The 23,360-nt window shown below is 41.2% G+C and overlaps 1 protein-coding gene across 1 annotated transcript in view; it reads left to right on the forward strand.

Annotated features, from left to right (window-relative positions):
• The window catches only part of LOC113159810 (adhesion G protein-coupled receptor A3), a 168,792-nt gene that overhangs the window by 48,911 nt on the left and 96,521 nt on the right, over positions 1-23,360 (forward strand). Inside the window, exons 11-12 of the mRNA XM_026356735.1 lie at positions 195-356; positions 685-918. Of these exons, the coding sequence (XP_026212520.1) occupies positions 195-356; positions 685-918 (396 nt within the window). The remainder of the gene's footprint in view (positions 1-194; positions 357-684; positions 919-23,360) is intronic.

Genomic DNA, 23,360 nt, shown 5'->3' on the forward strand with positions numbered 1-23,360 from the left:
CTCCCTCTTAGTTCTGACTGGGGATTATAAATGTGCCTGTTGTTGCAGATATGATTGATGTACAGGATGAGTATGCCTTATTGTGTGTGTGTGTGTGTGTGTGTGTGTGTGTGTGTGTGAGGGGGGTATTTGTACTAGCAGTGCAGTGTGAGTATACAGTATGTGAACCTATGTGTCTGCATGTGTTTCCACAGCTGGGGGACTACATATCCGACATAGCTAGTAACATGATGCTAGTGGAGGAACACATCCTGTGGATGGCCCAGAATGAGGCCAGGGCGTGCACTCGGATTGTCCAGTGTGTGGAACGCATAGCTGACCTGGCGCTGACCGGAGACAATCAGGCCATTTCTAAGGTAGCCTACTGTACAAGTGGACTACACAACAGCAACAGTCAGGGCGACAGTTTATTTTTTGATTAAATTTCTTGATTTTTTGATTAAATTTCTGGTAGCTTTATTTTTTTTATTCTGGCTTAGAATAATGTAAAGTTCATTTGACTTGAGCAGATATATGCTAGAATAAGGCAAGAGAAAGATAAATTGCTTCTTTTTTTGGTTTCTTCTTGCTTCTGTTTATGTTTTTTTGACTTGACATAAAAGCATCTGCTAAATGACTGATATAAAATCTCTGCCCTCCCTTTTTTCTGCCACCCATGCTTTACCCTTGCACTCCCTCCCGCAGGTGTCTGCTAACATAGCTCTGGAGGCCTTTCTGATCCGGCCATCAAACTTTCTCGGCCTGTCCTGTACGGCACTCCAGCGGCCCCTCTCATCGCCCACCTTGCCCCTCGCTGACAGACAGTCCCACACTGACAAGGACATGAGAAGGGAGCGCAATGCTGCGGGGGAATCGTTGCTCAACTTCAAATGCCACACTGTCAACAACAGCGGCTCACCGGCCAGTCAGCTCAGCAAGGTAAGTTCATAAATGGTGTGAAACTTTCTAAAATGTGCAATTCTGTTCTTTTGCTCACCTCTGTTGGCAAAATCCACCGAATCCAGCCTGAGGTCAGGAATCGACATTCTCTCAACGCTTCTCTTTCTCACTCCCAGCGGGTTTTTTTTTTTTTTTTTTAAGGCTACATGGTTTCGTATTTTTTTGTCATTCTGTTCAAATGAAGGAGAGAGAGGAGAGGGACCGAGGATGTTCTGACAGAGGAAGAAGAAAGCAACCGAGAAAGAAATAAAATATGAAAAATGCAGTACTCCTCACAGAGTAGCTTTTGGGCACAAAAAAATGAATTCTCCAACACCACACATTTGAAGCACGTGAAAAGGATTACCACCTGCCCTTAGGTCTGTTGTAGCCTATTTGTCCCAGCAAGCTGACACCTTGTTTGGGTTTGTTGGCACGCCATAGATCAGCTGGTGATAGCTGGGGTTGTAGTGGGGGCAGGGCCTGCAAGTGGGACCTTAATTTGGGAGTCAGTAAACGCAAGCCACTCCCCTGTGATGGATAACACGGCCTTGCGTACTTGTCACTTTAAATCAGCTGCTTGCCCACCGCGGCTCCACTTGTGGTTGTCCCGCATGACAAATATCACGTCAATGCAAGAGGGGCACTCTACATCTGCAGAAAACACTCAACTCTCTTGGCAGTGAGGTGACATAGTTTTGCAACGGTTCGCACCCTCTAGCAATTCAGTCCACCAATGAATTTAATCAGTGTGCATGTGAGTTCATCGGCTGTCTGTTCACGTTGGTGTGTATCAGCAGGAGAGCGTGGACATGTGTGTGGTTGTCTTTTAGTCTGCGAGCTCGGCAATACTTTACTTCTGTAGGCCACAATGATGATGAAACCAAAGTCTTAATGATTTCCACATGCATCTGAAGTCAAATTATGAGCAACATATACTTTTATTAATTTTGAGAACACATGTCAAAGGCTGCTTCTTGAAGTTTTGACAGGCTTCCCTAAAGTCTATAAATAAATAAAAATTCACAGGGCTGCTGGGCACAAACCAAACAAAGTCTTTGCATTGAGTTATGAAGCAGCACACTTAAACATGAGATTCCCAGTACTATTGATTTGGCTTTCATTGTAAACCAAAATGCAAGAGGATGTGTGATGCATGCAAACCTTTTAGTTATTGCCTGATGTTAAAAAAGAATGTTGAAGACATGAAATCAGCTATCAGCATACGATCACAACCTACAGAGTGACAGCAAGACAAGATACACTATTTAGCAACATCTTTTTAGACAAATAAATTTGGTGCATTTGCAGATTTGTTAAGCACTGATAATAAAAAGTGTTGGTCCTTTTTATTCTCACTGAACAGTTAACACATCAATCAGTCAAGTATTACAATAGAGCAAAATGACTTCAAGCCACTTGCTTGAATATCTAGAAAACATTAAGTAGATAAAGTTGAAGAGGATTGTCTCTAGAGAATTTTATTACATCTGGCACCAGTGTCCACTTGGACTCATGGATGAACTGTTTAGAATATGAGTGTGGACAGGCATAAATGCAAACTGTAGCTTGAGGATTTAGGCTGGACCCCTCATTTTTTCTTCACTGACTCTAGCAAAGACATAAAACAGAAACTCCGTCTTTACATTTCTTGCAGCAAGAGCACAAGTTGGCTTTCAATGTATTTTCTTTTAAATGAATTACTTCATGTAATAATATAGCCTTACTAGATCACCTATATAAAAGAAAACTATTACTGTATGTGTATATTACTGACTTCAGACTATGATAAAGATTATAACAGAATCACTAGCTAACTGGGTGGATGAAGAAATATAATAATTTAGTGCGGCAGAACATGAGAGGCTGATGCCATGCTGTATCTCCATTATGTTAATCTTGATTTAACAAGTCACGTTGACTAAGAACATCACATAAATGAAGTGCCCAATTTACAGCAATACTAGGGGTGGAGGTGGGGGGGTTGCACTGTAGGTGCAGATAGGATTATACACATTGAGCTTCAGTCAGACTCTGTAGATGGTTTTCTTGATTATTGCTCAAGTATGACAAAGACACTATAGTGTACATATAAACATGTCAATCAAAGTAGATGATACTATGTTAATGTAGTTAATATAGTAGAAGTCATTATGCATTACTAAACAAAGGAATCAAGTGGACTTGTACACAGACTGGCTACTCTTAGATTTTGGTAAACTTGCTGCTAATGTTCTGCATTTTGGACAAGACGTAGTCTGAATAATATTTGATTTATTTGGGTAATTTTTAGAGAAAAATCGCTCAAAAGGTCAGTTTTTGGAGGTGAAATAGAATGTAATAATATTTCCACCTCATTTAGCGTGCACAGTGAACACAGCTTTCCTTCCCTGGGGACGATTCACACCTGCACACAGCCCAGTTTCCACAGCTCCTGCTTCCTTGGAACAGTTGTGGGGTGAGGAGCAGTGCCCTGCTTGAGAACATTTAAATGGTAATTGTTGACGGAGACCAGAGCGCTTTCAACAGCCTACAGCATGTTTCTATTTCTCCTCTTCTCTCTCTGACTTTCTACCTTTTACAGGGGATCTGGGGATTTGTGAATACTCATAATCTGGGAAAGTCTCATAGTCTCAAAAAGTTAATACACGCCTTGAAATACAAACACAAACAAACACACACACACACACACACACACACACACACACACACACACACACACACACACACACACACACACACACACACACACACACACACACAGATAAAACCCCCCAAAAAACAAAATAACAGTGCAAATGAAAAAACCCTTGCAATGAGATGATTGGCTCACAGAGGTCAGAGCACAGTCTAATTTGTTGAACTGAGAAGTGTGAATGCCCCCAGTTAGTTGGTTTAGTTGGAAGAAGGAGAGCAATCATGAATACTTTGGGGCTTGCTGATTGAACCTATACTGCTTGTGAATAATTGCATGTGCTTCACAGATTGTAGTATAAATACGCCTATTTCTGGAAGGTCCAGTGACTGGTGAATCAGCATCCTGGCCATAAATACTACCCTATGAAGACAAAAGAACACACCAAACAACTCTGCAAACTGTTTTTTTTTTAAAAAGCAAAAGGTACTGGAAGAGTACAAGAAAATTTCTAAATCACTGAGTATCGCTTAGAGTACAGTTTAATCCATTATTAAGAATCGAAAGGAATATGGCACAGGCTTATTCTGCCACGCAAAAACTGAGTGACCAAGCAACTAGAGACTAGTGAGGGAGGCTATCAAGATACCTGTGATGCCTTTGAAGGAATTTTATGTTGGTGGTGTTACGGTTTGGTGAGAAGGATTTGGTCCAACAATACACAATAAAAGATGATTCACTGGATGGGCGACATCGTCCTCCACCAGCACTCCAGTCACACTGATCTGTGGTTTAGTGCATTTGTCTGATGTATCTGATCACCATTCTTGAGGTGTATGCTCACTCCACTATCAAAGACTAGAAATACATGTGCAGGTTGGTGGAAATAATCTTTAGATGTGCGTTGTTTGGTGTCAACTAGAATTCAAGTTTGTCCCAATGTTAAATTAGGGTTTTTGATGTCTTTAAATCTGTGTGTGAAGGATTGCAATGTTCTTCACTATGAGTAAAATTCATCCCTGAATCTTGATGAGATAATACCATCGCTTTGTGAGTACTATTGACAGAGCAGCTTTCTACACCACTGTTATCTATATTGTACGGTGTGAATAGCAGAAAGCTACATGGACACATTGTATGTATACATAAAATATCCAATACGATTCTGAGCTTTGAGGGCCTTAAATAATCCTATGTTTGATTGCATAAAGCATCAAGTGTAGGTGTTGCCATGACAATACGTGAACCTCACATCATTCAGCTGAGACAAATCTCATAATTCTGGGTCTCACAACTGGCTGCCTAAGCCAGTGTTAAGTCAGAGGAAGACACATGAATGAAAAGAAAAACACACCTACACGTATTTGACAAGATGATCAAATGAAAACCGTGATGAAAATATAGATATCTATGTGAAATGTCACCAGAAAGCTAAAAGAGAAAAAAAAGCAGTATGAGCAGCAATTCTCAACTGAGAATGAAAGTCTGTTGTGTGAAAGTAGCCATCTTTTCTCCCACCAGGAAGGCGATGCGCGCGCGCGTGTGGGTTCAGTGTGAACTTTGTGCGAGGTAAATACATTTGGTATATCAGGAATCACACAAAAAATAAATGCACATAATGCGCACTTCCACAAGCGCACACACACACACACACACACACACACGCACTCCCCTATGACTCATCAGTCAGCCTGTCTAACACTACTGCTCAGTTTAACAGCACACAGCGAAGGCTGCGATAGACGCACAGCGCTGCAGCTTGTTATCGAGCCAGAGACAGATACGAGAAAGATATGAACAGGCACAATAGAAAGACTAAGATGGGAAAAAAAAAATAAAATTTTTGCCTTGTATACACAGTCATCATGCAATCGGTTTTTATCTTCCAAACCCAGATGTTTTAAATTTAGTAGCGTGTCTGGTTTTATTAATGTTATTTTTTTTCCACAATGTTTTGATGTGAGCTCAGCACATTATGAAATAACTAATAATCAAAACTTTTCTGTATACATTATGTTTAGATGTAAATGACACTGATATACATGTCTGCATAGACTTGCTATGGCTTTCCTGGTCCCACATCCTCTTTAACGAGAACAGTGGCAACACAAGCTCTTAAAGAGACGGCTTTAAAAGTCATTAATAGGCCAGCTCCCAAAAAAACACTGTGTTTTCCAGGCTCTTCCCTGTAGTTGACTGACTCTCTGAGTGATCTGTTCTCTGTCTCATTCTGGCAGGAGCTCAGCACCATTTAGAGCCACTTTGGGTCCAACTGGACTAAGACACACAGCATATGGTCCCGCTGTGGTGACACCTTGCCAAAAAGTGGCGTAATCAAGAACAGACTTACAACAGCAGTTCCTTACATAATGCACTCTGGTGGAAAAGTAGTCACCTCCTGATTGATTTTCTGTATTTAAGCGTCATCAATTTACGACTACCAGACTGCTTTGGTGAGTTAAGAAAGAAGGAACAAACATCTTAACAGCATCTTGTGTTTGAGTGTGCTCCATTAAAACCACACAGTAGATTTAATGTTGTGGCTCACTAGTGTATATATAAAAGGAAAAGAAAATATTGTTCTTTAAAACAACCGTCTTTTAATAGGATCCATAAATCACACAGGTATCATCATGACTTTCCTCTTGGTCCAGTGGGCAGGTGTAACAAGTCCGACTGGGACTGTGTGTCATGTTTCTTGTTGCTCTTTGACAGCTATCAAATAAACACTAAAATGCCTCAGAAAAAAAAGAAATCTCCTTGGTATTTCATTTGATTTTCTAGATCTCTGAAGCCGCTCAGATTTTCCAGCCTGAAAACACATTAAAATTTACTGAAGCTACCTTGGTGTTAGAGGAACTGTGGCGCTGACAGCCTCTCTCTACAGTTGGTCACATTTAGTCATATTTCTGTGATAAAAGAAGAATGCCGCCTGTGTTGAGGCACATGTAGGCAGATGATCTGTTATGTAAAAACAAGACTAACACAGCGGCAGCTCAGGAGGGGTAGCATTAGAGGCTGTGTAGGTGTCTACCCAGGGTGCTTTCAGGTACATTATCTGTGCTTTGGTCGTATTCAGAACTTAAATAAGAAGCTAAATAAACTTTAGGTTGAGTGAGGTACAGTGTCTATAACAATAATTCACCCCCTTGGATTTGATCCTTTTATTGAAATTATAAATAAATCGTGGTGAATAAAGTTGTCGACTTTGACAAAAAACAGAAGTCAGAAAAATACCTTATTAATGTCAAAGTGAACAGGTTTCTACCCACAATTAGTGAAATGGGGATCGCCTGAGTGCAGTGAATGCATCTCAAGTGATTGCACTTTGAAGACACTGGTGTCTGGACGGTCCAGTCAGTGGTTATTCAGTATTCCTGGCTACCATTTCACCATGAAGACAAAAGAACGCTCCCAGCAACTCAGAGAACAGGTCATTGAAAAGCATAAGTCAGGGGATGGATACAAACAAATCTCCAAGGCACTGAACATCCCCCGGAGTTCAGTGAAATCCATCATCAAGAAGTGGAAGGAATATGGCACATGTCTTAATCTGCCTAGAACAGGATGTCCACACAAACTGAGTGATCGTGCAAAAAGGACACCACTGAGAGAGGCCACTAACACGCCGATGACTAGTTACAAGCTTCAGCAACTGAGATAAAAGAGACTGTACATACAACAACTGTTTCCTGGGTTCTTCACCAGTCAAAGCTTTATGGGACAGTGGCAAGGAGAAAGCCACTGTTGAAGACAGCTTATGTTAAATCATGACTTGAGTTCGAAAGAGTTTCTTTGGTCTAATGAGACCAAAATGGTGCTTTTTGACCATCAGAAAAGAAGCTATGTTTGGTGCACACTTAACACTGCACATCACCACAAACACACCATGCTACTTGACAACCGGCCCTGGAAGGCTTGTTAGGGTAGAGGGTAAGATGAATGTGGCAAAATATCGGTCAATCCTGGAGGATCTTATTTAGTCAGCAAGACAAGAAGATTTGGGAGAAGATTTGTTTTCCAGCAAGACAATGACCTGAAGCATACAGCGAAAGCTACACATTAATGGTTTACTGACAACAAGGTGAATGTTCTGGATGCTGAGTCAAAGCCCAGACCTTATTCCAATAGAGAATTTGTGGATGGACTTGAAAAGGGCTGTTCAAAGAAGAATGGCATCAAATAAAATTCCAGTGTCCAGAAGTGCAAGCCTAACTGAGACCTATCCACACAGACACCATGCTGTGATTGAAGTCAAAGGTGCATCTACTAAATACTGACCTGAAGGGGGTGAATAATAATGCAAACACTGATTTCACCTTATATACTTTTATTTAATTGACATAAGGTTTGTATAAACCTGTTTTCACTTGGGCATTAATGAGGTATTTTCTGAAATAGTTTTTGTCAAAGTCGCCAGCTTTTATTGACAGTGGTTGATTTATAATGTCTATAAAAGAATGAAACATCCGAGGGGGAGAATACTTTTTATAGGCACTGTATGAAGTAGAGCTGAGGCCACCACATATATTAGAGTTAATCCTGAGGAGAATTTGGATGACTCTATCAATTTTATTTGAGTTGTCCATTAGGACACGAACACTCAAAACCATAAATGTCAATAGTGGTGGAGCTATAAAATTTAGGGGCCAAAACTCAATAGAAGTGGGTCCCACTGGCTGTAAGTGATTTTACACCAATCCAGCTGGTATTTGAGCATACAAACTGACCTACAACTGCCACCTGTAAATACATTATTTACTCGATACCTTTAAGAAAAAGCATACTTCTCTACTAGCTTTGCAGACATTCCTGTTACATATTACTGATGATGACACTAAACTAAATGGTTTTATGTGTATTTAGGTAAAAAGAAAGCAAAACTTTTCATTATACTCATAAACTGAGTAATTTAAAGTAGTGTAAAACTTTATTGATCCACCAGGGGGAATATCGGGTGTCACAGGCATCAGGCAGCATCAACGATAACAATTATTATTGTTATTATATCTAAGAATACGACAGGATACAGTATAGCAACATACACTATAGAATATGCATAGGGTAGATAAGTTAATAAATGGGTTAATCAGTCTGCAATTTGTGTAATTTCAGTTTGCTGAGAGCTTTGATGGAGATTGATGGAGACTCTAGTGTAGTGTGTCCTTCACACACTGCTGATGGAGCAGCCTGTTGCTAAAGGTGCTGCTCAGGGCACTCAGAGTCCTGTAGAGGGTGGCAGGCATTGTCTATAATGGCCAGCAATTTGCCCATCAGCTACCTTTCAGACGTCTTACTGTGAGTCTAGAGAACACCCCAGGACAGTTCTGGTCTTCCTTACCAGTTTGTCTAGTTTGTTCCTGTCTGATGCTGTGATGCCGCTGCCCCAGCAGACCACTGCATGAATAATACTTTGTAGTTGAGGTAAACGTACATTTGAATGTCTGAATAGTCTCTGAATAGAAAAAAAGACATGGCTTGAGTTGACCTGAATTCACAAACTCAACTCATCAAATGAGTTACAAATAAAAAAAAAAAAAAGGATGGAGCTGTAACTGGCTGCTACTTAACAGGCACCACTCTAGAGCTGTTGTGAACTAACTTGGCCAATTAAATGTCAGTCTTGACATTTACATGTTTTATAACCTCTTCCACTAAACAAATGTGTCTCTCAGTCATTTCTGCAGGAATATTTTTTTTTTACATCTTTGCGTCTATCTCACCCACATACTAATATTACAACACTGCAAAGATGTAGTACATGAAAATGAAAACTTACACAGGTTTTACAACTTACCCAGTTTTGTTCGATTGTAGACAAAGTTCTTATCCAGCATGTAAAAGATCGGTTAAAGTCCTAATTGGTTGGGATAAACCTAAAATAGCAAATGCTTTGTTTGTTTGACGTTTCCAAAAATGTACCCCTTCCTCTGTCTACTACCTGTTATCTGAATGCACTGTAGGGAGGTGGCTTTGCCACTCTTGATTGAAGTATTTGTGGATAAAATCCTGCAGATATTGGATTAGATCAGAGTCAAAGTCACATGTCTTATGTGCTTGGGCTGAAAAAGAAGTCAGGTTAATATTTTTAGCTCATGACACCTTAGAAAAAAACTAAGGCCCAGGTTTAAAGGTGTATGTCAATGGTTTATCACCACTTAATTCAGTATGTCGATTTTTGCTTCTGCTGTTGTTTTATGATTAGTTATTAGTGGGAGGAAGACCTCAAAGTGATTCATTATACCATGGTTACTGAAAACTCTTTATATTAAGATGAGTTAAAAGGTGTTGCACTCAAACTTAAGAAAACAAAGAAAACAAAAAACATTTTTTAGATACAACTGTATAATGAGTCTAGGTATATTAAGGTTTTTAAATGATTTTTTCAACATAGCCATAAAGAAATAGTAATGTTCAATTGGAGAATGGTAAAAAATCAATTCTTTGCAGAGGTAATGGGACTTGTTGCTACTGCTACAAAATGTTGATATGTTGTTCTTAATTATGCATTGTGAAAATAATTTATGCATAATTTTTGTATTTGTGCTGAAGGTTCTGACATCTAAACATATATGAAGATAAAATTGCTTCTAGCTTATGGGTCTGGGGGCAATAACTGCAGGGGCAACAGGAATGAACATGTAAGACTTGCACAGAGGTGAAGAGCAAAGGCCGACAACACTTAAAAAAAAAAACAGCTGAATTTGGTTACAGTTCAGCCTAATGTTGCTCCTAATGTATTAGCAGCAGCAATAAATAAAAACATAACAGAGTAAACAATAGTAAAATAAGGACAGTATAATGAACACCTTATTAGCAGATGCTAATGTTGAATTGGGAACTACTTGTCTGACATGTTGTTTACCTGACATACAGCATATGTATATCAGTCATGTCAGAACCTGATGTAGTTTATATACTTTATGCACTGACAAAAACATATTGCAATTAAAATAGGATTCGGAAAAACGAACCACAGTTTTCAACATGTTTTCAGGATCTTGCCTGGTGATTGCGTGTCTGTCTTCTGACCTTTAGTCAGTATCATACTGTTTAATACCACAGTGTCACTTTGTTTGGAACAGATTTGCTGCTAATTATCCCTAAATTACTCAAACATATGGCATCTTATCCTATTTCCCAAGTCAGTGGGCATTATCCTTGAACTGAATTGCGGAGTGTATGGTTCACTGAGAATGACAGTTTGGGACAATATTTACCACTTTAGATCTCCCTCCTCCTTGTCATTGACAGGTAATTAGCGGAAGCCTTTAGGCTGGCGTATTCCCACCACCCTCACTCAGCTCCACAGAGCTCCAGTGCTTTTTAATTACATCCACTCTGCTGTGTGCGTGTGTGCGTGTGTGTGTGTGTTTGTGTCTTTGCGCGTCAGCAACCCTCCAGGTTAAGACTCTTTCTGGGGACACTGTTGCTTCAGAATAAAGCCGGCGGCTGCTAAACAGTAAACCAAACTTGTATGTCAGCACTTGCATCTAAGACAAATGTGACCCAGTTTGTCCTGATCCAGTAAACATGGTGCTTTATGACTGTGAATGCTTAATGTCAATTTGCTTCTAATCAGAATATGGTGTTTACTGTTTTCTAATAAGCAATGGAGGCTTTAACATGCTTAACTCCAGCACAAACATTGCATGACTCTTCATTAGCTCATTGACCTGCATCTGTATGCGGAGGGGGCACAAATTGAAGACATCTTCCCTCCATATTTGACAAGCAAACGACTGGAGGTTAATTGCATGGGTGTTGAACTGCAGTTAAGTGTTGAAGCCAAATGGCAGCAGGCGTTAACATTGAATTGGTTTATTAGCTCGTGTAATACTTCATAATGAAGAGTGGATGGGTCTAATGTGCTAGTCTTTATGCATGTAAATGTGTGTTGTGCATACATGCAGGTGTTGTTTTTGTGTGTATGCAATAGTGGGAATTTTCCGTGTATGTAAATGCACCTCCATGCAGATGCGTTCCACTCCACGGTAAGAAGGCTTACCGAAATTTCACTCTGTCCCTGAGGAATCACATCTTTTTTTCCCTATTTGCAGTTCGGTGAAACAAACAGGCCTCTGATGCAGCGGTGAGAGGCCTTGAATGCTAAACACGTCATAACAGAGGAAAGCAGGGAGGAGGAGGAGGAGGAGGAGGAGGAGGAGGAGGAGGAGGAGGAGGGCGGGAGACAAAACTGGAACTGGAATTAAAAAAAAAAAAAAAAGAATGAGGTAGGATGTGATATACAGCCGAAAGTGACAAATGAAGGAGGAGAGACAGACACGTGGACAGATCTGGGAAATAGACTGTGGGAAGTGAGATGGAGAGACTTAGCAGGGAAGGTTAGTGGGAGCAGGAGAATGAGGGAGAAAAACAGTTCTGTCAGCGGCTGGTGATCAGCACGCCCTGGAGACTTTTGTCCATTTTAACTGGCCAAGAGACTCCGATTTATTTCCCTTTGTAGATGAGCAGCGGAGTTGAGCTCCTCTACTTCCTGTGCAGACTCTGTGCTGGACAAGTTGTCCCCAACTGAATAATTCATCCTGTCTCACATTTTCTGAAAACCTACCTTGGGTCACTTCTAACTCCTTTCTGAGTGCACACACTACTCTTACTGTCCTTTCGGTGCCACGCAGTATTGCTCTGAACCACCTAGTTTGTTTTCATCAAATGTTTCCTTGAATCATCCTGGAGACTCAAGTGTTCAGTGCGGTGCTTACCAAGCATCTCTGTTGGCTGCTTTGTCCAATGCAGTCTTTATTTGCTGCATAACACTATTTTTCCCCTCACTTTGCATTACAGTGAAGAGATGAATGGCTGCATTTGCCCATCTCTGGCGGTCCCTTTTTTTCCCCCATACATTTACAGTCTTATCGGGTAAGCTGAACCATATTCTCCGCCAGCTACAGTACATCCTGACAGCTACTGTAGGAGTGACGGCTCTGGCCTGCCCACTGCTTTAGGGAAAATAATCCTTCGGAAAATAGGTCATTTTCAATTACACATTGTATCAGCATCTCAACAGTGTCTCCTGTAATTATGCCAAAGTGCGATGCTCATAGCCACACTGTAAACCTGCATCACTCATCACGTCACATCGAATGAGCAGACGATATTCAGAGTGTAAAAGAAAAAACCTTTTTACAGTGCTTTACACGAGGAAAAATATTTAGCTTCACCAAATCAAGGCAGGCTGCACATTGCAGTGCTATCATTGAGGCTTTCAGAATTCTAGGGAACATATCGCTTATAAAAGAGGAGACTCACAATCTGATTTTAAAATTATGCAAAGGATAACTTGCTTAGGCAGATATGAAATTACCTACAGAAGCTGTTTCCAGATTATATTTCTTTTTTCTCTTGACCTTTGTGAGCACGAAGAGATGGAATTTTGAATTATGTTAACCGCAGTGTCCCCAGTTCAACTCAGACCGGGGTCCTCTCATGCACCCTCTCCTCTCTCCCGGCAGTTTTCTGTCTGCATCTTATATCAAATGAAAGCCAAACTGTCCGAAAGCTATCTTAAAGAATTTAAGGTTGAAAACATTTTGCTCCGTTTAGAGGTCAAATAGAGGTAACAGTTTAAACGAGCCAAGATAGAGCTCAACTTTTGTCAACAACATTTTTCCCAGACCTGCTTTATAGAGGATTTCAACTGCTCAACAGTTCAGTTGTCTTATTTGTCACGTCTTCATTCTCCAAACGTTTTCAAGGCGTACAATGTCTGGACTGCAGGAAGCCAGTTTAATGCCTAGATTCTTTTACTGTGGAGCCACGCTGTTGCACATGAAAAATGTGGTTTGGCGTTGTCTTAGACGTCACCTTGATGACAACATATATTGCACATATTCCTCTTAAAGGCTCAGCCTCCCTGCAACACTGTTTTATCTTTAATCTTAATACTGACCTGTTGCCAAATAACCTCTTTATTTGTGAGATGTTCAGGTGTTGAGTTTTGTTTTCGTCTGTGTTTTATTGCCCCATTACAACAAAGTGCTTTGTGCAAAATATATGCATGGAGCTCTCTGAGTAGCTTGAAGGTACATTTTAAAGAGCTGACAGCGTTTCGTAGGGACATTGTTGCTTTTTAGGAAAATAAAGTATAATCAGTAACTTAGCCAACACACTATACCAGCGTTTCTCTGACCATGATTATGATCGACCATGATGGATCATGCCAATCCCAAATCTGCTGTTGGTGATTCTCTTGTTTTCATTTCTTTTGCAGAATAAATTGACATCTGTAGGAGAAAATCCTCTTAACTCTGAATTTTGCATTCTGAGATGTGAATATTTGTCGTGTTTGTCGGTCGCTGTTTTCCTGGAAAGTTGACACCGTTGATACATATTTTTTGGCCAGCAGTAGCAATATGGTTCACGTCCCAGTGTGACTCTCAAAGTGAATGAGCAACATCTTTCTTCCCTAAATAACAAATGAAGCCAGCACTAGATTGGCCAGCACTGGAAGCCTGCTGTACTGGGCAGCTGCCAGCTGTGTCGCTCGAATCTGAGGCAAGAATATCCTGAAATAAAAAAAAAAAGAAATCCCATGGTTGATGAGCAAACTTTATCTCAATATGTGTTAAAGGTCTGAATATTACATCTCCTGATTCTAGCAGTTGAAATGACTTTGTCAGCTTTTGTGACAGCTGCTGACATTTAATCTCTGAAGCCAGTTAACTGTGCCTTCAGTTTTACATGACATAGGCCATTATAGTGCAGTCATGTGTTGGACTCCCTGCTCCATATGGTATTCATCATCCTCTGGCCTCATATGGGCTTTTATTTGACCCTTTCCTCCTTTAATAAAGAAGCATGCATTATCCTTTATTTCCCAGTCTAGAAACCAATAACTCATACATACAAATATTCATACTTTAGATGCTGAATCTAAAAATTCAGATTTTACATGAGATTCAAATGGTGCCCAGGCTAAAGGAGAGCTTATAGTGTTAAACATCTGATGAACAGTGTTGAAGAAATACTCCTCTCCTCCTTACACAGTGTTCTGTCTCTAATATATACTATTTTATGAACTACCATCACAATAGCAGAAAGCACACAAACAGATTTTAGCTATTCCTCTCACTACTTGCTCCCTCTCTCTCTCTCTCTCTCCGCTCCTTTCTTCTTCTCTGGCTCTTTCATGTAGCTAAACGCAGCCAACACTGAGCCAACTGGCTACGTTTGCCTCCCATGTTTTAGTTAATCTGGCATGTCCTGCTTTATCTCCCACCTTTGCTTCTCGTCTACAAATCACAGCTTAATTGACCAACATTTCTATCCTCCTTTGTTCCCCTCTGCCCTCCTTCATGTCCAGCAGTAATAGTAGCCTCCTCCTAAAAGTAGGGTGCAGCAGTATGAGCTTCTTTTCAGCCTGTCTCCTCTGTTCTCTTTCTCAGCTTCCCTTGTGTTTCTCTTGGCCTGTTGCAAGCTGCTTTCATCCTCTCATCCTGCATCCAGCACTACATGGGGTAATTAGAGCTAAATTAATAGAACATTTGCATGCAGTAAGAGCAGGTTGCCCAAGGTCGGGGTTAGTAGTGTATGACAGGCATGCAGAGAAGTGCGAGACTGACTGTGTTGATGTGATATGATATTCCACCTCACGCAAAATGTGCCCAAAGGCTTTCTGGTAAAATGCAGCTCCCCCATATGAGATCCAAAACCCATTTAACTCTTGCAGTAGAATAAAAATTGAGAAAATGTTTTGTTCATCTACAGCTACTACTGCGTTCTGTGTTGGTTTGACCAGCAGGTTCCTGTGTGCTGCTGTAGACTGGTCCACGGTGCCCACTGCAGTGTTGGAGAGCAGCAGCGCGGACAAGAGCAGAGCAAGTGCGAACACATTGGTAATTGCGCGCTAGTGCAAAGACGAGCTTGTGCACAGACATCTGCAGGAAGCACATCCCAGACTTTAAAAAGTGCTGGAGTGTGTGGAGCTGTGCACTTTCAGACAGGCGCGATCCATGTGTTTTGGGCGCCATATGGTGCCGTGTTTGTGTGCAGTAAAATGTAGATGTGACAGATGGAAAGCTCTGAAAAGGCATGTGTATCATTTCTCACATAAATCTCCTTCCCTGTCATTGGGAAATGATCCCCTCCTCCTGTGTCTCCTTCCTTCCTTCAGCTTCCCCCACTTATCAGCTCCATCAACATCATATTTTGGGGGAAACAGTCTCCTCTAATACCCGTGAAAAGGAGAGAGGGGAGAAAAAAAAGACTTTCTTCTAATTGCTCTGCAGTGTATTTGCACATTGCACCATCTGTGAAGCTTCTGCCATTCCCTCAATTAGAATTCCTAGATCAGTGAGATTGGAGTTTTACTGCACTGCCAGTATTTGCTCAGATGGAATCTGCTGCGAGAGCACCGGCTTTCACAAGTTATAATTACAGTAACACTGTGCTCCTCTCTCAACAGTGGGATATCGCCCTCTCTCTCTTTCTGTATATTTCCTCTCTAATTATTGTTGTTCCTCGTGTGGAAAAAGTTGGTCCCACCCCTCCCCAACCCCCCACTGTATCTGTTACTGCACTGTGCAAAGCTGTACATTTTGGCATAGCATTTACGAGTCCTCCCGCCGTGTCCATAATTTTGGATTCACTGAAACAATATAAGCTGCTTATTTCGATGAGTCGCATGTGTCTCATACAGGGCGAGTGGAACAAACAAATATACACAAGAATCATGTTGGCTGTTGTCCTAGTGAATGTGCATGTTAACACACATTAACAGATTGCACGAGGTCTTCCTTTTTTTTTGTTACTTCGTCTTAGAAACCGGTAAGATTTTGTTCTTAGGCAATGGGAATGCAGTGTGAACAAACTGTAACACTTAGGTCTTGTGATGGAGCTTAATAAGAAAGAAATCGACATCTGTCAGCCAGCAGTAGCTTGTTCTTGGAAAGCACAGCATTAGAAAATGCACTGAGGACAAATGACAGTGTAAAAATCCATCATCCTTAGATTAAAGTTACAGGCACTGAATCAGATTTGTTTTGAGTCCCCATCTGGTGAGATGACAGCGCACCCAAACTCTGTCCAGTTAATGAGCTACTTCTGAGCCTGTGGACATTTGTTTACATGCACTGCTGTGAGTCTAATTGTGATCCTAAGTGAACTAAACACAAAAAAAAAAGTTCTTTGCTTCAGGGCAAAGCAGACAAGCTGTAGGAATTATTGAGCATTTAAATCAAAGCGCAACATGCTTTCCAATACCTGGTTTTCTAAATAGTCCGTGCCCATCTTAATGGCAAGCTTGATGTTGGGCATTTTATTTGAAAAGTATTTAATCAGGCTCACTGCTGTGGTGCAGTACTAGTTTACAGCTGTATAATGTTTTCTTTTTCCGTCTCAGCCCTGTAGCTCCATGCATTATACAGACGGTGATGCTGCATCCACACTGTCCACAATGCATGTGTTATTCTCTGCTATGATGGCACAAATGTGGAATCCTCACTGCTCATTCACATTCACCTCCCGAGTTCATGCCCACCCAGTCCTGCTGAAGTCTTCTTCTCCCACACACCTTCACAAACATCCTGTTATCACTTTGGAGTCGGACCCAGAATGCACATTAGCGATCGTCCATTTACACTAATAAAATCTGTTTGCTGTAGTTTTGTTGACCAGTTAGGGGGTTGTTTGTAGCATTCTAATGTCTGCAGCTAGGAAGAAGAAAATAGTGTTTTTTATACCACATTATGTTCCTTTTTGGGCTCTCTACTCTCTATTTTGACTGTGTGATGTTTCTGCTGTTTATCTGTTGAAGTATGTGGCGTCCTGTTTCTCTTGCACCATGTCGGTCATTATGTATTCTGATCCAGATTCTGTCTGATTCTGGCGATACCTGCGTTGAAATGGCTTGCATGTTAACTCTGTTCAGTCTAATAGCTACCTTTTCTTCTCATGTGAACATGAGAGAACACTCAAGTCTGGTTATTTCAGGAGCTGAAATCATCTCTTATTAGTTTAATATGAAAGGTGCAATCCACCTCATAAAGTGTATGTGACATGTTTTTGTGTCACTTAGTGCATAAAAGTGATTAAATATTTAGCTATTTCACTTTGGAAAAAACACTTTGCTAAAGCAGCTATGTATTCTAAGTGAAGATTTGGTGTGCAAGCATACATTTACAGCAGTAGGAAAGGGGATGTGGGACTAGCTAAATAGTAAACTACAGCTTCTGTGTTCATGGTAAAGAAGGAACATGTGGTTGGCTTTATGGATGTCTGTTAACAGTTTTTAGACAACAGTCTCAATGAGTTGCAGCTGCAGCATTTTGGGCTTTAGCCGTACAGGTAATGTTTTTTGTGTTACTGTCTCTTTATGGGGCCTTAGAATATCACCAACCAGTTTTTTTTTAACTAAATCAATCCTTGAAATCAAATCAATTGGTGTTTAATTGCAGATATATCTTATTGATCACATGCCTGATCCTAATCAACAGGGTGACTTTCCTTCATCTTCCAAATTCCACTCCTGTGCTCTTGACTACATGCATGTTGTCAGGTATAATATTGCCACATTATCCATGTTCATTAAGGAGTATAGTATAATTGAATTGCTGTCTTTACTAGAATATCTGCTAACAATCCAAATCTCATTCAGTGTCAAGTAACAGGCCACTATAATTAAATTGTTCCTGACTGCTAATTAAAACCAGCATCTGAGGCGCAGTAATTACCAAATTACAATAAATGCTCAGGAACGGGTCTTGGTGACACAAATAGAGAACCCTTGCACATAAATGGTTCTTTATCTACAGTAAGTAAACAGCACAAGTTCATGCAATATTCTCATCCAGCCTACACACAGAAACACCTGTCTGACTGTACCGTCAGAAAGAGGAAACTTAGTCTTGTCTAATTATCCTTGCTGCTGAGAGCTTGTTCCTTCTGTTCATCCCTCTCTCACACGCATTGAAGTGTGTAACCTTTTCCCCAGCTGTGTAATCCAGTGTGGCGCTGCTCTGTGTTGCTCCTGAAGAGCATAAGCAACTCCCAGCCCCACTAATCCATGCTGGAACTTGCAATTCTTTCTATGCACAGCACCCTACTCGAATCCTAAAACGAGGGATCATCTGTATGTATTTGCCAGCAGCTCGGCTCATCTCGTTAGCTCACTTACTTTGCATTCGCACTGCTTCCAGCCACATTGTTCTGCCACTGTCTGGTGACACAAGGTGGCTGATTGGCGACTGTAATGCCAGCATTGTTGCAGTGAAATGCTGGTCAGGTATTCAGCATTATTGGCATGTGGCTGACTAATAACAGAGCCATCTGCCTAAAGATCAACCAGCATCCCTTGTTAAAAAACAAACATCTTCTCTCGCTCTTCTCTTTAGTTTCAACATGTATTTGTTTCACTGAAGAAGTACAGTGGAGCTAGAATAACAGCTCAAATGATTCCTCGTTCAATGAAAATTTAACATTTGAACACCAATTTTAAAATCCCATCACGTAATCAATAGACATGTTGATCCCAGTTGAGTCTTGGTCAGGTTAAACCTGGACTTCTGGAGCCAGTGTGCAGGTTACATTTTAGTGTTGGCAAGGTTCCTCTTGTGTCAATACTCACGGCGTGTCTGGGCTCATGTTTGACAGGTGGATGGGTGATCTGTGTGCGTCACGCAGAGGTTTGGGGGGCGGGTGTGGGTCACAACAGCTTAAATAATTCATCCCAGAAGACTGCAGAACAAGGTGCTTCTTGGCTGGATTGCAGTAGTTCCCCTTTCTGAGCTGCTTTAACAGAGAGCCAGGCAGACAGTGAGATGTGTTTCTGTCCAGGCCAGTGGACAGTGGACGTTCATAATTCATGAGAGTTTGATAAGGAACTAAAAGCCTTCCCTTACTTAGACAAAAAGCAGGTGACAGAGAAGTAGAGAGGAGAAGGCCCAGATGGCTGAAAGGAAGAAGAGTCCATCAGACGGAGAAATGAAGGCGTACAAAGGGAAGACAGAGAGGCAGAGAAAAGGTGAGGGTAATTATAAATGTGCTGGGCTGAGAGGAAGACACAGGGTGAGAGATGGAGACAGGGGTAGACATAAATAAGGCATGAATGAAGGAGGGAGAAACAGTGAATTTAAAACGTTCTTGTCCTTGAGAAACCTCAGGTTGGCATTCTCAACACATATCCCAGGATGCTGTTTGTGCCACCAGAGAGTATATGGAGCAAAACAGTCAACTACTGGGTCACCCTGCACAATCACCTGCATAAACCTGCACCAGCAAAGCCTCAACACAAAATACATTTTTTACAGGAGAAGGGATTCTGAAGGGCAGACCCGTTCAATGAAGACCTTCTCTAGTTGAATTTAAATAGGGTGATTATTGTGGCTGACAGATAGACAGATAGTCCTCAACACTCTTGTGAAAAATAGAGGAATTGTTATTTGTTTTTCCTCCTCTGTCCCCGTTCGCTCCGGTTTTTGCAGGTCTTTTCAGTGCCTGTGTGTCCCTGGCTCTGCTTCAGTGGTGGTGGGCGATCATTAGAGCTCTTTGCTGCTGGCAGTCGCACAGTGGTTCGAGGATCTTGGCTGATGTCTGGAAAGCCCGGAGCACGGTGCAGCAGCCAATCCCACCGGACTACAGGAGGAGAGGAGGGGCGAGCCGTGCTCCTTGTGCAATGATTGGTGCATTGTTTTCAAGGCACTCGCTGCCTGGCAGATTGACAGAGTGGGATGCCCTGAAAGAGGGCGATAGGAAGGGGAGAAGGTGAGCACTGAGGGGGAGGGGAGTACCAAAAAAAAAAAAGAAAAAGAAAAATCAGGAGGCTGCCTGCTGCTTTTTAAGATAACAGATTTCTTTGCAACTGTACTTTCAGTTTTGGAGGACATTTAATCAGATCTGGGTGATTATGTGACTACAGTATTTTGCTGTTTCCCTTTTTTTTGGTAGTTAAGGCCATCACTTCAATTCATTATGAGAAAATATTTGATAACTCCTTCCCAAAAGATGAGTATAACACACAAGCTAAGACTTTCAGCTTTTATTTCCTTGTATTTACATACTTGGTAGATACAGTATATTCATTTAGATGCAGTTTATAGCCCCTTTTGAAAATATTGGAACAAGGCTGATGCATTTGCTTACTTTTATTTTTCATTTTTTGTCTGAACACACACACACACACACACACACACACACACACACACACACACACACACACACACAACCTTGATATGTTAACTCAAATTATGCTGCAAATGAGCAAAAGAATTGGAACAGGCATTTTTAAAGTAAATTCATATAAATGAAACATTATATATACAATACATTTTGTTTACAATGAATCCATCCATCATCTTAACCGCTTGTCCTCTTAAGGGTCACAGGAGTGCTGGAGCCTATCCCGGCTGTCATTGGGCGAGACATGGGATACAGCCTGGACAGGTCGCCAGTCTATCACAGGGCTGCCATACAGAGACAGACTCACATTCACACCTATGGGCAATTTAGAGTCACCAATTAACCTAACTGATACATGATCAGTTGGGGTAAAGCTTCATGACTGCGTCCAAGTTTTCCCTCTCATTATGTCCGTTATTGAGTTGTTATGGATTATTGTCTCACTACATGACGGAGCACAACCCAATTAGTTGTCATGAATTTGTAAATTGGCTGACAAAATGTGTCTGTAGACGTCTGAATTTATCCTGTTGCTCCCATCACGAGCCATAGTGTTAATAATGGTTAGCGAGCCTGTTCCAGAGGCAGCCTTTCAATGCCAAGCCGTTGAACTACCTCCGCTGTGGCTTCACAGGTGAGGCTGTATAGTTTAGATCATTTCTTCCTCCACACTTTAGCTTTTGCTGTGATAGATTTTAATCTTGGTCTGACTCTTACTTCTGATAGAAGTTGATTCTTGATGCTGATGAGAGCTTTTCATCTTTGGGTAGGGCCTCTGTATTTTCGCTCATGAAGTCTTCTTCAAATGGTCGTTCGTAATACCTTGGTGTTTTTTTTTTTCTTCTTCACAGCTCTCACAATCCTTCTGTCATCAGCTGTTGTTGTTTTCCTTGGCTGATGCGTTCTGTGTATGTTGCTCAGTACACCAGTGGTTTCCTTTTTGTTTTCAGGACATTCCAAATTGTCACAATGCCTATGCCAAATGTTTTTGTGGTGCCTCTCATTGTTCCCTTTTTTCCTCCTCACATTCACAATGACTTGCTTTTCGTCCATAAAAAGCTCTGTGGTTTTCCTGTTGATTTGTCCTTTGTAACAGCGAATGCTGTCTTCACTGGTAAAACCTAGTGATTTAGAGCTATTTCTTCTTTAAACAATCACACATCTAGCTAACAAGAGATACCTCACTTAAAATGTTGTTTTGTATGTAGAGATGTACAATCGAGGAAGTAAAAGCTGACAGTTCTTACATTTTGCAGGCACCGTAAGTCATTGCCCTCACATGTCAACTCTGAGGGGGGGGGGCGTAAATCCAGCTACAGCAGGTGTTTGAAACTCTCTGCTGAATCTTCCAGATCATCTTGATGATAATGTTGTGATGAGGTTGTGGGTTGAGCATAATGACAGTGAATTTTAAAGAAAATCAGAATCCAAGAACAATTTGCTCCAGGAATTCATGCAGAAAGATTTTTGGTCTGATATGACATTAGATTTTTTGAATGAAGGGGACTGAAAAGTGAGTGAGAAAATAGTGCAGTGGGAACAAATAGCAAACGTTTACCCAGAGGAGGAACAGGGAAAACATGAAGGAAAACCAAACCAGCAAAAGGTTCATGTGGAGGTAAAACCAAAAGTAAGTGTACCTGACATACTAATCTCTCATTGCACCAAAATGGTGTGTGTGTGTGTGTGTGTGTGTGTGTGTGTGCGCAATGGTAGATATAGCAGCCTGTGACGGATGTTCACAATGCGGATTGTGGATAATAACTGTATTGTTTGCTTCTAAAGTTTTGCTAACTCCGGGGCACGATTAAAACCTGCTGATGATTGCTGATGTTGCTACATTCCTATATTAGTTATTAACTTGGTTGGCACAATGTTATCATCGCTGAATATGAATAATGGCAACATTTCCAAAAATGAACCCCTTAATATAGCTCTATGCACTGCTGTATCAAACTACTGCACAAAAGTCCATAATGCACTGTTTTAATCCTGGGCACATACAGTAATTTAGTGTGTTTGCCCAGCTGCTGTGTGTCTTTATAGGGGAAACGGCTGTATGAAACTGACACAGCTATGTGACACGGAGATCTCTTATTTCCTCATTCCTTAAGACATTTACTGTCACATCCCATTATGGTGCAGCGTTGGGAATAGAACAGGGCCTGACGGACTGAGATGAATTTAGATGTAGCTATCTTGTCTGGGATAAGCTTTAATAGATTACATTTTATGGTGATGCTGTCTGTCCCTTGTCGCTCAATGTGCACTTATCCTTTGAGCTTTACACATCTGCGGTTGTACACACAAACACACATTCCCAAACAAACACACACCAGCCTGCTCTCATCAAGACTCTATCTGTCCCCATCGCTCCCTCACTGTCTATTACTCTGTCTCTCACTTGTCGCTTCATCACAATATTACGCCGCCGTGTTTGGCTTTCGGTCTCCACCTGTGTCTCCTCTCTGATGAGATTTAGAAGCTCCCTGAATGATGCGTCTGTTTGCCTTGACATTATGGAAGCAGATGGGCTAATGGTGGCGGCGCCATAATTGCATAGATTGAATACGATGTTGTTCTGCTTCACCCTTGTCTCTCCACTCTATTTTTATCAGGACAGGCCCAGAGCGACGGCATGGTTAGCAGTTAATGGTGGCACAGCAACAAAAAT

Source organism: Anabas testudineus, chromosome 15, assembly GCF_900324465.2.
Source record: "Anabas testudineus chromosome 15, fAnaTes1.2, whole genome shotgun sequence".
NCBI lineage: Eukaryota > Metazoa > Chordata > Actinopteri > Anabantiformes > Anabantidae > Anabas > Anabas testudineus.